Source organism: Podarcis gaigeae, assembly GCF_964106915.1.
Source record: "Podarcis gaigeae genome assembly, chromosome: 5".
Lineage (NCBI taxonomy): Eukaryota > Metazoa > Chordata > Lepidosauria > Squamata > Lacertidae > Podarcis > Podarcis gaigeae.
The window spans coordinates 32,818,600-32,832,841 of NC_139681.1; the positions used below are offsets into that span (position 1 = coordinate 32,818,600).

Below are 14,242 nucleotides of genomic sequence, written 5' to 3' on the forward strand. Positions count from 1 at the left end.
CAAAATTATAGAGTCAATGTCAATACTAAAATGATACGCAGCTTTGAATGTCTTGCAATGAGAGTGAACACTATGCCTGAGCAGCAGGGCCATGACCGACAGGCAATTGTCCCCATCCCTGCTTCTCTATGGTGGGAGCTGTAATTTGCTTGGTGTTGACTACTTTGGCATGTCAGCCTTGCATTTTATACTAGAAGTGCCAGCTAGCCTGCACTGGGCCTAGGGCCCCTCATGCAGAACTTGAGGCTACTTTCTGATAGGAATGAGTTTCTGGAAACGTGTGTCCGTCAATGGCACTGATTGTTCTGTACAGAACTTGAAATTCTTCAAAAGGATTTGCCACACACTTCCTTGAGGTCATGTTTTGGTGTTAAAATGCCACATGGCTTTTGTTCCATAAAAACATATGTTGAGGCCGTAGGTGCTTTCTGTTTTTGAAAGATCTGTTTCATTGATTTGGACAGAACACTATTATGTTCCAAATAAAATGCTGTTTGTGTAGTTCGGAATAAGATAACAAAGCTTCCCTCCTGGCAGCAGCATTGTAATGGCTATGGCATTATTCTACATGTCTTTTGTTGTACTGGAGACTGGGTGAAAAATTCAGTAATGAGGTGAGGTTTGAAGACGATGGATTTTCTCACTGGATCATTATGAATACTTGTGTGGGAAAGCAGACAGTCCTCTTAGCAAGGAGCATTTTGAGCACTTGACAGAGAATAAGCCCTTGAAGTCTCATAAAAGAATTCAAGCGATAAAGTACATTTCAAGTACTTTCCTTACCCTAATTTTTAAAGTATGCCTTGTTCTGGAACTCCTTGCTCCTACCATCTGTTCCTGGGCCTACTATTTTGCCCTTCCATTAACTCCTGCGAGTGAATTTGTTTAACAACTGCATTTTTGGTAGTATAAGTTGCAATGGGGGCAGGACTGGGAAATGGAGTTGTTATGTAGCGTAACCTGTTTTGCCCCTCTCCCCACCCCTGACACACACAACGTACGTAAGCAGGACTTAAACTGGCTGAAGAAAAGTAAATAGTGGTGTAGGGCAAGCTCAGTGGAGATGGGAGAGAAAGACACCACAGCCGTGTTTTCTTGCAGATCAGTAACTGGTTGAGGAATGGGAACAGAGTAGGAATAAATGGGCATTTCTTCCCACAGAGGGATGTAGAAAGTTGACACCCCTCCAGGATTGTTATAAGGTGCTCTCACTTTCCACTAATTCATAAATGACCTAGAGTTGGGGTGAGTTGTGAGGCACTCCAAACGATCTCTCAAAAGTGGGTGAAGGGGCATTAAACTGGGAAATGCAGTTCAAAATACCCCACCCATCTGACTGGGTTGCTCCAGCCACTTTGGGTGACTTCCAGCATATATAAAAACATAGTAAAGCCTTCAAAAGCTTCCCTATACTGGGCTGCCTTCAGATCTTTCCCAAATGTTATATAATTACTCATCTCCTTAACATATGATGGGAGGGCCTCCCACAGGGTGGGCACCACTACCAAGAAGGCCCTCTGCCTAAGCAAATGTTGAGTGAGAGCTCATCCAAATCTTGTCCCACCATTTTTCTCATGGTTGAAAACCTAGTTTAGTGCTGAATCAGAGCAGATGGCAATTGGGTTTTCTGCAGGTTGCCATTTGTCCCAATTTAGTACTAAAGAGCAGATTTTCCTGGGCTGGGGAGGGGGGAGCTGCAGGGCAAAGGCAAAACTGCTTGGACTCATGCTTTCTAGGCTTCAGACAAGCAAAAGTGTGGCCAAGCCCTGGTACTGTTAAAGATCCAGTTTTGAGTAGAACTTGATAGTGAACGTGAAAGAACAGCATTTGCTGTGTATGTGAAGGCTGGCGAGGCCTTGAGAAAACAAAAAAATTTCTTCCAGTAGCACCTTAAAGACCAACTAAGTTAGTTCTTGGTATGAGCTTTCGTGTGCATGCACACTTCTTCAGATACACTCACTATCTGTAACTTGAGGCCTTGAGACGCTATCTGTAACTGAGGCCTTGAGACGCACAGTGCAGGATCATTGCAAAAAGCGAATGGATGGATGCTAGATAATCGACCAGGCCAAAAAAGAGAGAGAAAGCTTCAGATCTTTATTTTCTAATCGAATATTGGGTTTTCTCATGGAGAATCCACAGCCTTCCAAGATTGGAAGATTGAGGGAAACAACAGAAATTCTTCACACAGCACATAAATCAAGCAATCCGCTACTGCAAGAGGTACCGATGGCCACCAAGTGGGAAGGCTTTAAAACAGGCTTAAAACTCCCTGAGGATAAGCCTGGTCAGTGGTCACTAGCCACAGTGGCTGCGTCCAGCTTCGGAAACACCCACTGCTGGGGTGGAGATCGCAAGTGGGCAACACAGCTCCTGCGCTCATGCCCTGCTCCCACCTGCGCGGTGACCGCAAGAGCAGCATGCCGTAATGGAAGGGTGACTGAGCTGCAGAGACCTCCTTCACGTTCTCATAGACAGCCAAACTGAATTATAGAATCATAGAGTTGGAAGGGACCCCCGGGGTCATCTAGTCCAACCCCTGCAATACTGGAATTTTTTGCCCGACATAAAACTTGAACCCACGTCTCGTAAGATTAAGCGACTCATGTTCTACCAACTGAGCTATCCCAACTAGCAAAGCCCGGTATGGTTTCATATTGGATGGGCTGTTATTTCCCCGCCGCCGCCCCCAGACATTGGACGGGATGTGGAGTTTCCTGCATTGCAGGGGCTGGGCTAGATGACCGCGGGGATCCCTTCGAACGCTGCCATTCTCGGATTCGTAGCCTTGCACGCCCGGTGGGCGGAGCCTCCACTCTTGACGTCACTGCGTCTCTGGCAGGACACGTAGCGCGCAGGGCCAGCGCGGCGGCGGCGTCTCCGCCTTCCGCTCCAGCTCCGCCCCATTTCCCCCTCACCGGAAGTAGCCTCTGCCGCTGAGAAGGGAGGAGATGCTACGTAGTTCCGGCGTGTCGCTGGCGGCTGAGGAGCGAGAGCGGAGGGGTGAGGGGGAGCCGTCGGAGCCGCTTGCCGCCGTCGTTGGTCGAGGCTGCTGCTGCCGCCGCCCAGTCCGGTAACAGGGAGGCGCCGCTGGGCGAAGGGAGGCCGCGGGGGAACGCGGGGACTGCGGCGCGGGATGGTCGTTGGGCCTGGGCGGGCGGGCGGCCGAGACGGAGGGAGGGAGGGAGGGGAGCGAGCAAGTGACACGCAGGCGAGGTGGGGGCGGGGAGGAGTGGTCTGAGGAGGCCGAAGCCGGAGGGAGCCGCTCTTTTCTCTCTCTCTCTCTCCCCCGGATAATATATAATTATATTTCATATTATATTTATTATACATTATATTATATATTATATAATTATAATATAATGGATGTATGTTTGTGCCTGTGTCTCTCTCCGTCTGTCCATTGACCTCTCGGGACCGGCTCAGTGTTCCTCTCTCTTTCTCTCTCACTCGGCCTTAGCTAGAGAGCCTTTTCCTTCTCTTACGTGGCTTGCCGGGATTGCCTCCCTCTCCTTGCTGTCTTTCTTTTTTTTCTCTTTCTCTCCTCAACTCCTTCCTCCTCAACTCTCTCCGTCGTTCTCCTTTAGTTTATTTATTTTTGGCGTCCCCGAAGTCCCCAAGGCTCAGCTGCTGACAGCCCACCTTTCTCACTTCCATCCTTCCCCTCCTCAAAAACAAAAAGGGTAGGTGGGGTATTAATACTAATAATGGTGTTGTAATGCTAAACCGGTGTTGTAAAATCGGGGCTGGAAAGCGCGAGTGCCGAAACAGTGGAGTAGTGACCTCTCTCCCCCGCCCACACAAAAAATGGCAATCTGAGGGTGACATCTGTGCATTTTTTGGTGGGAGGGAGAGGCATGGGTCTTTGGCTTGCCACCCTGGTTGTCCTCCAACTAGTTGCTGACTTGCGTTGTAAGGTTATAGTTGGTTTGAATAGCTAGAACTGCTAGCAGTATATTCCGCCCACCCGCTACTCATCCTTGGTTTTGGCTTCGCCCTAAGGCAGCTTGCTCTCTGTAGGATTGCCACCTTTATCCCTTCGCTCATAGGCACTTTCGTTCCTTAAAGAAATATATGGGAGGCTCCCAATTCGTGGCAAGTGAATTCTGTTCACCTGTTGGGTTTCTGGTTATTATGTAATCTGGTTAGTCACAAGGGGTAGGGGTAAAAGAAGGCAACCCAGACTTGGCATTTGGATTTTATGTGAGCTTTGATGAAGGAGCGAGTGGTGCTGTTCTCTTCTTGGGAGTGTACTGTAACCCAGGGTTTCCCAAACGTGGGTCACCAGCAGTTTTTGGACTACAACTCCCATCATCCCTAGCTGGCAGGACCAGTGGTCAGGGATGATGGGAGTTGGTAGTCCAAAAACTGCTGGAGACACAGGTATGGGAAACCCTGGTGAAACCTTTGTAAATTTATGTTAAAAATACTCCCCCCCCCCAGTAACTGAATAGTTTGACAGCTAACTTTTAAAATAACCAAAATGTTTTGAGCCATAAGTCTTTCTGGAATTCATGCCCTCTATCCTAGAAGTCATGGAAGTTCATTTAGTTTATTAGTAGTAACGGCAAATGCACTCTGTAAGTGCTGACAATAGTTTTGTTGTCAGAATCACAGAAGTTGGAAGGGAACCCAAGGGTCATCTAGGCCAGTCCCCTGCAATGCAGGAATGTCAACTGGTTCAGACTTCAGAACCTTTTCTTGGCATCAGTCTGCTTATGGGGCTGAGCACTGACTGATTAAGCTTGGAATTCATGGTATCCTATTTGCGTAGCTGTGTTGAAATAAGGAAGGATTATTATCTGGTAATGCTAGACTTTAGACAGAAAAGTTGGTGGGTAACTTGTTTGGTGTTCAAATTTATGAGGAAAATGTCCCCACCCTAACCTCTCCCAATTTTAGCCAAATTGTGTGCCCTGTAGCCTTTGCTTTGCATTCCACTCCCTCTTGTAATTCAAACAGCAGTTTTGTTGTAACATTTGGATTCCATGCTTTTGAATTTATAAATACATTAGAAGTTTAAAAGTTATCCATTCGGAATTAGATGAACCGAAGAAGATGTGGTCTGAGCACCAATTAAACGGCCTTAATATTGGTATCCATGGGTACTTTTTGTAAGAACATTTCTGAGCATAATGAGTATTATTGTGTGTTTTGTGGGGCATGTTTCACCTGCTGTGGTCCATACTGAAACAAGGAACAACTTTCCCCACCCTCAGTTAAGATGAATGTGTATCCATGCATTCTTCCATTGTATCCTGAGAGAAATGGATGCCAGTGGCTTATGTACCTTGCTTGAGTGTTCCCTAAACACACTAGCTGCAGAAGGAGAACCTTTATTTGTGTTCACCATATGCAGTGACAAGGCAGGGGATCCTCAGCTATATGGTAGTTGGGGCACTCGTTAGCCCTTTACAAAGGCCCCTAAAGACTTGTTTTGGTGCATAAACCTCAAATGAAAGACTCCCAACCAAGAGAAATCAATTTAATTTCTCTTCTATCTTTTCTTTTTGTGATTTGTGGGGTTGTCACTCAAAGTCTTGCATAAGAAGTAATATATATTTGGAGCTTCGGGAAGACACCTCGTAACATTTCTACTAAGAATAGAACTTGACTTCATATGGGGTTAGAGTAACCTGCTATGCATATCAAATATGCTGGTACAGAGAGTCAGTTGAAAACATAGGAACCATTGTGCAAACTGTTTAGCTTATATTCCCTGCTTGAGGGAGGAAGTGTTGATTTGTTCCTGCTATCTTCATAGCTACCACTCAGTTTTGTTTTTCTGCTGGTCCCTCTTAAATGGCAACTTTCTAGTTCATAGGAAATTATGATAGCTGAAATGTTCAGGTATATAGCCAAAATTCACAAACAATTGCTTTTATTTTTCTCCCAGGCAATTGATTTCCCACAATGTCATTCATATTTGAATGGATCTACAATGGCTTCAGCAGTGTTCTGCAGTTTCTAGGTAAGGCTTCAAATGTTCACCTATGAACAGTTCTCTTGGGCTTAGTGTTAACATCTGAACTGCTGATTTTCACACAATCTGCTACTAGGAACTGAGAGGTGGTGGCACATTATCTGATGCCATTTTCACCCCTCTGACTTTTCTAATTCTGAATGTGTCATTTTACTCATTTGCCCTAGAGACCTTGCTAATTTTTTATTTCTTAAAACTGGCTACCTACAGTGGGTCTCAAATTTCAGCAGCACCCTGTACAGTGCCAAAATTCTACACACTCCCCTAACCCTCCTCTGCTACTTTGCAGTTCCATCTCTAGTGGATAGGCTGCAGCTCTTCAGATTTTAAGAAAGGAAAATGTCCTATCCCCACCAGGAGATGCCAAGGATTGAATTTGAGATCTTCCGTATTTAAAGCACATGTTGTACTGAGCTATGATCATTCTCCCCTTTTCCCTCTTGGCTAACTTCACCAAATTTATTGGAGTCTCTATAGAAGTAATTGTACAGTTACAAGGAAAGGGTGGAGACATCATAGCTTACAATTCTAGGAGACTAAAGGGCACAAAAACCTGTGTAAGAGGGGCAAGCGGCAAAACTCAATGAAAACAGAAGACTTCTACTTTGTATAGTACCTAAGAGGTAGTAGTCTGTCTTAATTTCAATACTGTACAAGTTAGAAAGCTCAGCCCTTCCACAAATGCTCCCTTCATCCACTAGTAGCACTGGCAATTTTCTGTAGAAAAGCATCTGTTAATGTGCCCAAGGTAGCATGGATATTCAACATACAGTTTTCAAAATCCGTTTATTCTAATTATACAGCTTTGATCCAGTGATCTTATTCCATTTTTTTAACATGCTGCTTTTTACATGCTGCTTTTCTGTTCTGCAGGATTATACAAGAAGTCCGGAAAGTTAGTTTTCTTGGGTTTGGATAATGCAGGCAAAACCACTCTTCTGCACATGCTTAAGGACGACAGGTTGGGTCAACATGTGCCTACCCTGCATCCAAGTAAGCTTTACATAGCTTTGGGTGGTGTTAATTATTAAGGTCATTTTTTTAAAAAAAAATGCTACTGTATGTTACTAGACTACTTAGAGCAGGCATGGCCAAGTTTGGCCATGCCTGATTTAGAGCATGGCATGTATGTTTAAAAAAAGTTGTATAATAGCAGTTCTCATTGCCTTGAAAAGTAAAGCTTATAAGCCTAATACCTAATAATTTTTATAAAAAACTAATAAGAGATTATAGGGAACTGTGTCATTAAATGCACATTATACCTGGTAAATTTTTATAAGCTAGAATTAAGAACAATTCCATGTCATTTGAAGAATTTGAAAGTTTAAGAAGTAATTTTAGACTTAGGTGTTGCTTTAAGGCTAGGTTCTTAGCCCTTCAGCCATTGCTAGAGTCCAGCTCCTCAGCCACAAACAGCTAATGGCTTGGAATGGTGAGAACTGATGCTGTTGTCATTGGACTGCATCTGGACGGCAGCAGGTTAGCCATCTATGCTTTTAAAGTCTGGTTTGTCCTGAATGGCTTCTCTTAGATGCAGGCATTTTTATATGTGAGAGAAACAGTACAACCAACCAGTACCGGAGTTCATAAAATATTTTCCTTCTTTGCTGCAGCATCAGAAGAACTGACAATTGCAGGAATGACTTTCACAACTTTTGATCTCGGTGGCCATGAACAAGGTAAAAGCAACATTTCCCATCATGTGACTTGCGATTGATACGTGTTTCTGTCTTGGTGTTGGTTATTTTGACGTAGCAAATTATTAACTGGGAGTTTTAATTAGCTGGTCATGATGATGCCATCATGGTTCTCAACCTTTTTGGTATGGTGACTCCTCCTCCCCCCCCCCCCGCCAAAGTCCAAATTTCATTGGCATGGCAACCCATCAATTTATGTTGTTGTTTTTTCCTCGCTGTCGGTTTATTGTTAGATGAATTTTGGATCACAAGCTAGAGTTTGTGGACCTCTTGTTGCCATGTTTTTCTCTTCAAACCATACTTTCCCCTCTTTGCTCCACACTTGCATGATCTTGAATGATGTGACAACCCCTGTTCTCAAAGAGAACCTGATACGCAGAGTGCCCTTTCACCACCCCCACACATCCAAAATAAACCTTTGGGTCTTTACTCCACACCTCCCTTTGTGGGGGGAGTTTGAAACAACACATTTTTATACAAGCCAAGTCTGTACATTTTTTTATAAAAATACAATTTTTGTTTGCTTTGGGGATATCGTAATACTTGATGTTATAGCAACATCCACCATGAAAAGAAGCTCGCAGTTAAGTCAGTCCAAAAGCCCATCTAATCCAGCATCCTGTGCTCACACATGCTAACTAGATTCCTCAGGATGCTTGCAAACGGGACCTGAGTGCACTCTCCCCACTTGTGATTCCTAGCAGCTAGTATCCACAGGGAGACTGCCTCCAGTAGAGGAGGTGGAACATAGTTATTGTGGCTAATAGCCATTCTAATCCTCCTTACGGAAACAGCTCTCTTGCAGAAACAACCACATGGAGATAAAATGTAGCTTAGTTTTTAAAACAGAACAAGTTGGCCTCAAGAAATGGCCCTGAAAATGTGGAAGTACTGAAATTTTGAAGCTAGTTCACATAATGTATACTTTTTAAATTACTGAGCATAGGTGTGAAGTGAGCGCTTGCCATAGAAATAAAGAAATTAAGGCACCCCAAGGGTTATCTAGTCCATCCCTGCACTGCAGGGAAAAAGATAAGCACATGCAGCAGCTACTAGTGACGTTGTTGAGTTTGATTATAATGGCAAGCTGGAATTTGAAAATGTGTCGAGAAACACTCGTGACCAAAATTCTGCCCTTCTTGGGTATTGCAGCTGGTGGCTGTGTTATCTTTATAAAAATGTTTTTCTTTCCCTTTTAGCTCGGCGTGTTTGGAAGAATTATCTACCAGCGATTAATGGGATTGTCTTTTTAGTGGACTGCGCAGATCATGCACGTCTTTTGGAGTCCAAAGTGGAGCTTAATGTATGTAGCTTCTCCCCCCCCCCCCCCCCCCCCGTTTCACACAGCCAGTTGGAGCCTGTATAGAATCTCTCTTCCGTTCTGTCACCTTAAGAATTGGATCTTAAGACTGTGTGAAAGAGAAGAGGTGTCATAATGAGAAAAATCTAATAAATATAAAGTGGGGAATGAAAACAAGGCAGTAGTAGTTAAAGCATCTAAGTTCTAGAAACAGTTTTAGGCCTGAACATACTTTTCAATAAACTTCTGTAGGACTTCACTGTACGTCAAGTGCAACTACTGTGATGACTCACTTTGTACAGTAGTGCAAAGATTTTATGTATGATAATAGACAAGAAACTGTTTGGGATTTATTGAGAATCATTGCTGCAGATATTTTATGACGCACATGTAATTCTCTTTTTCCTAATAGGCACTAATGACTGATGAAACAATATCAAATGTGCCAATTCTTATCTTGGGTAACAAAATTGACAGACCAGAAGCTATAAGTGAGGAAAAGCTGCGAGAGATTTTTGGGCTTTACGGGCAGACCACAGGAAAGGTAAGACGTCAAAGCTGGTCATAAAAATAAGAAAATAGATATACTGTATTGCAAGACTGATATCCTTTTAAAAGCTCTCTCAGTAGAGTGGTATTTCAAGATCCAAGTCTTGAAATCTGAAGTTCTAATGGCTTTTAAAATACTGGAAAAGGACAGATAACAGGCACACACAGTACATCTGTGTGTGATGCAAATATTAGTAGTTTTACTAGCCTACTAAAGAGGTTAGTAGTCTGTGTTTCTGTGCTAGCCCAGGAAGAGGAGAAACTTCTTAAAAGACTAGTGGGGAAAACTGCCTTCTGCCAAACAGGCTGACTGCCTTTCTTCCTCAGCCAGTGCAGAAACAAAGAACTCTAGCAGAAGAGGAAAACAAGAGATCCCTCCCTCTCCACCAGCCCACTTGCTCACCATGTAATTCCTGGTCACCAATGGCTACCAGGCAATTTGTTAAGTAAAAGGCTAGTTTTAGTCAAAGCTATAATAAAAGTAAAATTGGTCAAGGAGAACTGCAAGAGCTCACTTCTGTAGAATAGCTTTATTTGGTATATTTGCTCCTTTTTGGAATTCTTTCTCTTATGTACAATTAGAAATGACCAATCTTGTATAGTATGTGAACCCCTGGCTTCCCCAAAAAGAAATGAACAACAAAATCGCCTGACACTTTAAAGACTAATAGATTTATTGTGTCATAAGCTTTCCTGGTCTCCTTCATCAGATGCATGAAATGTTACCTTCAGTTGGAGGATACATATATGCGTGGGTGTAGAGAGAGAATTGTAAAAAGTGGGCAAGGACAAATCTAGTGTGACAAATCTAGTAAAGCATAAATATATACAAGATCATTCACAACAGCAATCATTACTAATAACATAGAAAGCCTTAAGTCGTTGTGTTAATGAATGCCTACTAAAGGGCATGCATTATCTAGATTTAAAGCCTAAACAAATCAAATCAAGCTTCTCCGATTTAACCATTTCCTGCTTGAGTCTCCATTTGAAGTTCCTTTATTGGAGAATAGCAACATTCAGGTCAATAGTAATGCCTTAGGAGATTGAATTTTGCATACAGCGATTTCTTAACATTGCCATTTTTGTTGTCCAGTTGGGTTCCATTTATTTTTACATAGACTGTACATAAAAAACAAAAGAACATTGCTGGCTGATAGATATACTGAGATTTTAAAATGTGTTGCATATGTTCATGCTTGCCTGACCTCTATGGGTATACTGCAAATTTTATTTTTGTTTCTTGCATTTGTGTACTGCATACTATGTTTCAGTCAAAAATACAATTTAATATACTTGTGAAATTTACAATTTAAAATGCTTACAATTAAAAATAGCTCAGCTGTTTGCAAAAGGGGTTTCAGACAGCCCTACACTGAGTTTTGGCTGCACCAGACTACATGCCAAACTGGGGAGGAATTTACCTTACTCACCAACTGATGAGGGTGAGTTAAATCCTGCTGATTTGGCTGTACACATCAGTTCCCAGCAGGGGAACTTGTGCACACAACCGACATAGAATCAAACGTTGCCCATCAGGTGATCTTTGTCAGTTGACTGGCAGGTGGGTGTGTTTTTAAAAAATGGCATTGCAGGCCAAATTTAAACCCCAGTGCACCATGATTGGCCTGCAGCTGAGAAGTTCCCTACCCCTAATTTTTAAGAAAGTTTTGTTTGTGTTTGAAGCCATGCGTAACTCTTTTACTGTTTTAAGAATTCCGCAACTGAGTCTCTGTGAATGAATTCTTGTTTGACTCTAGGGGAATGTGCCACAGAAGGACTTGAACACACGTCCCATGGAAGTGTTCATGTGCAGTGTACTGAAGAGGCAAGGCTACGGTGAAGGTTTTCGTTGGCTATCGCAGTATATTGACTGATACTTGGAGAGAAATCTACTCCTGGACTGATCCTGTTCACAGCTTCCTTATGGACTTTTCTATTAGAACATGGAAGGCTCTCCAACCGCATACTGGCAATGACCGAGAGACTCCTGTCTTCACTTACCCAATATCACAGTGGTGACACAATTCTTTTCCCTTTGTCTGGGAGATAACATTCTACACACTGGTGCAGGTTGTTGTCACTTCCAGTTGCCATTGTTTCCCATGGAAACCATGGCTTTCAGTTACAATGGGGCTGGTGAGTTGGAACGCAAAACTGCACACAGCGCTCTTAATGGCTGGAAAAGAGAACCTGTCTCACCACTGTGGCCAATTGACTTTGGAAAAAGCAATTCTATTTTTTAAAGAAAGTGTTTAATGTAAACGGTGTCCCTTTAGATTTCTTAAGTTAGCATTCATCTTGTTTGGGCCAGAATTCGATAGGGTTTTTATTAATCTATTTAAATGTTATTTAGGTAGAGAGATCCCAAATTACTGAACCAGCTATCATGATATTAATAATCCTTAGTGAACAGAAAGATGGGCTCAGTTGCCCTGTAAGATGGTTGTGCTGTCACACTGTTTGATCATGAAGATGGTGCTATTGGGACTGACTTGTGCAATGATTTGTTTTCTTTAATTTACAGGGGTTTTAGTTGGGGAGGGAAATGGAACGCACATGCAAACACACTTGTTCTAGCTTTCCATGTCATTATGCATAGGAGTCTGAAATGCGGTTAATCACCTTAGCCCACCTCTTAAAGTTACCACCACTTCCTTTGTCGGCAGTCTTCTTATCCCCCTTCTCTGCAGCAGCAGTGGAACAGTTGTCTCAGGCTTGTGATATGGTTTGTTCTACATTGCAGGCAACTGCTGGAAAAAGAATGCAGTAGAAATCATGAGTTTATTTTGTGGGGTTACTGTAGCATTAAATTTTTCCACCAAATGCATATCATAATGCTGTTAATGTAAACTAACCCTGTTTCTTTTATATTCAACAGAGCTTGTGTTTGAAATTTCATTACTTGCCTAGACATCTTCATTTTCCATTTTAAAGAAACCACAAGTAGACATCAGTCTCCTTTAAAGGAGTATGATGGGGCTTTAGCTGAAATTATTTTAGTGCTCGCTGGCAGTGTATTTCACTGATAGATGCAAGAGATTGGTGGCTCAGAGTCTGAAAACTCTTGAGGTGACTTGTGTGCTAAATTTTGTTACAGAAGATGAAATGAAAAATGGCAAAACACCAGAAGAACTCTTGTTTTTGTGCCATAGGCACTTTTTCTGCTGAAAGGTGCACTCTGTTGCTAGGACTTTAGGTTAACTTGATTGTTAGTTCCTGTGATCTAGCACCTTTTGTCTCCGCATCAAAATCTTTGAAAGGGAAATAAGTCCTTAACATAACCATTAATAGTTTGAAGTTCCAGTTTCTTGTGCTGGTGGTGTGAAAATCGTTTTTTGTTTTTTTAAAAAAACTTCTGAGTTTTGCCACATTCACTCAGCGCTTGGGCATGTCAAAATGTGTTGCTATTTACCCAAACACTTAATGGATTCCACTGAAGCATGTAATGCAGCTGTAAAGACAGGAAAATTTACAATTTCTCTGCCAGCAAGAGGAACAGAATGTATTCCTAACATGGTACACTTAAATTGCACCGGTTGATGCATCTGACTCCCAGGGTAGTTTAAGCTGAACCATCATTAGAAAGAAGTGTGTGACAGTAAACTATTCCTGAAAAGCATAACTAGAAGTCTGATCAGGATCAATAAGTCTCTCTTTCCATTTATAGAATACTTGTAATTCTTGACCTGTTTGCAGTGTCTTCACCAAAAATGGCTGCATATAGCATCGTCATTGATTTCTCTTTTAATCTTGTCTCTGTGAAGCCTTTTGATTTTACAGAAGCTCTTCAATCTGTAAATATCTCCCCAGGCCACCGTGCCTATGACTGTGTGGCCAAGGAGGTGTAGAGAACCACGTCAAACTACAGTGGTCATGCAAACACACTTGACTTTAACCGATCGGTTACTACATTATTTGAATCTCCAGTATTGACCACCTAGAGTTCTCCTGTTGGATGTTACATTCAAGGAATGCTAATGGAATTGTTCTTGAAACAATATGCGACCTGGTAACCCCTTACCAGAAGTGACATACTCCAGTTCCATGCTTAAAGGGAAGACCCCAGTGAACAGAGCTATAGAATTTGTGCCCAGTAGAGGCATAGTTTTCTATGAAGGTGGTGTCTCAACCACTGGAGAAAGTACTTGTGAATAGCTCTGACCTTTCCCCCCTCCGCCTTGCCATGTATTGTCATTAGACAAGTCTTAACTCCTTGCAATGTATGGATATAAAGTTTAATATATACTTTAGAAACTGGATTACAGATTGGAAGGCGAGAGAACATGTCATTCTGTTAGCAAAATGTTTTAACTTCCCATTTCTGGAAACATGAAACATGTTTGCAGAGAAGGTTTGTCTGTATCCAAAACATTTTAATAAAGTTTTTTTAATAAAAAAAACCCCAAGAACAACCCATCACACTTAGTGGACTGAGTCTGGCCATAATCCTAATACATTAGAAGTTCATATGCTCACAAAATAAACTAGTGATAAAAGGTGTACAGTTCCTGATCTATAATGGCATTTTAGATGAATGGTTTTAATTTTTTAAAAAGTGTGACTTGAAGGTAGTAGAAAGTATGTCACATATAGCCATCAAATATGTTCAGTTACGTAACTGAGGGAGTTAATAATATATTTTCTGGCATGTGAAGCTCTGAAGCATGTTTAGGTTAGTTGGTTGGTTCAGAAGAAAACCTATAAAGGAAG

The 14,242-nt window shown here is 42.2% G+C and overlaps 1 protein-coding gene across 3 annotated transcripts; it reads left to right on the top strand.

Annotated features, from left to right (window-relative positions):
- Positions 1 to 2,817: 2,817 nt before the first annotated feature.
- On the top strand, positions 2,818 to 13,948 carry SAR1A (secretion associated Ras related GTPase 1A). 3 transcript variants are annotated; one of them, XM_083740017.1, is made up of 7 exons: positions 2,818 to 3,073; positions 5,897 to 5,971; positions 6,857 to 6,976; positions 7,597 to 7,662; positions 8,880 to 8,983; positions 9,393 to 9,524; positions 11,290 to 13,948. In XM_083740017.1, the coding sequence occupies exons 2-7, from the start codon at positions 5,914 to 5,916 to the stop codon at positions 11,404 to 11,406; spliced, it is 597 nt and encodes a 198-aa protein (XP_083596143.1). In that variant the 5' UTR covers positions 2,818 to 3,073; positions 5,897 to 5,913; the 3' UTR covers positions 11,407 to 13,948. The 3 variants fall into 3 exon arrangements, with proteins under 3 accessions (XP_083596143.1, XP_083596145.1, XP_083596144.1); XM_083740019.1 differs by having other exon boundaries at positions 2,966 to 3,003; XM_083740018.1 differs by lacking the exon at positions 2,818 to 3,073 and adding an exon at positions 3,349 to 3,683.
- The last annotated feature ends 294 nt before the right edge of the window (positions 13,949 to 14,242 follow it).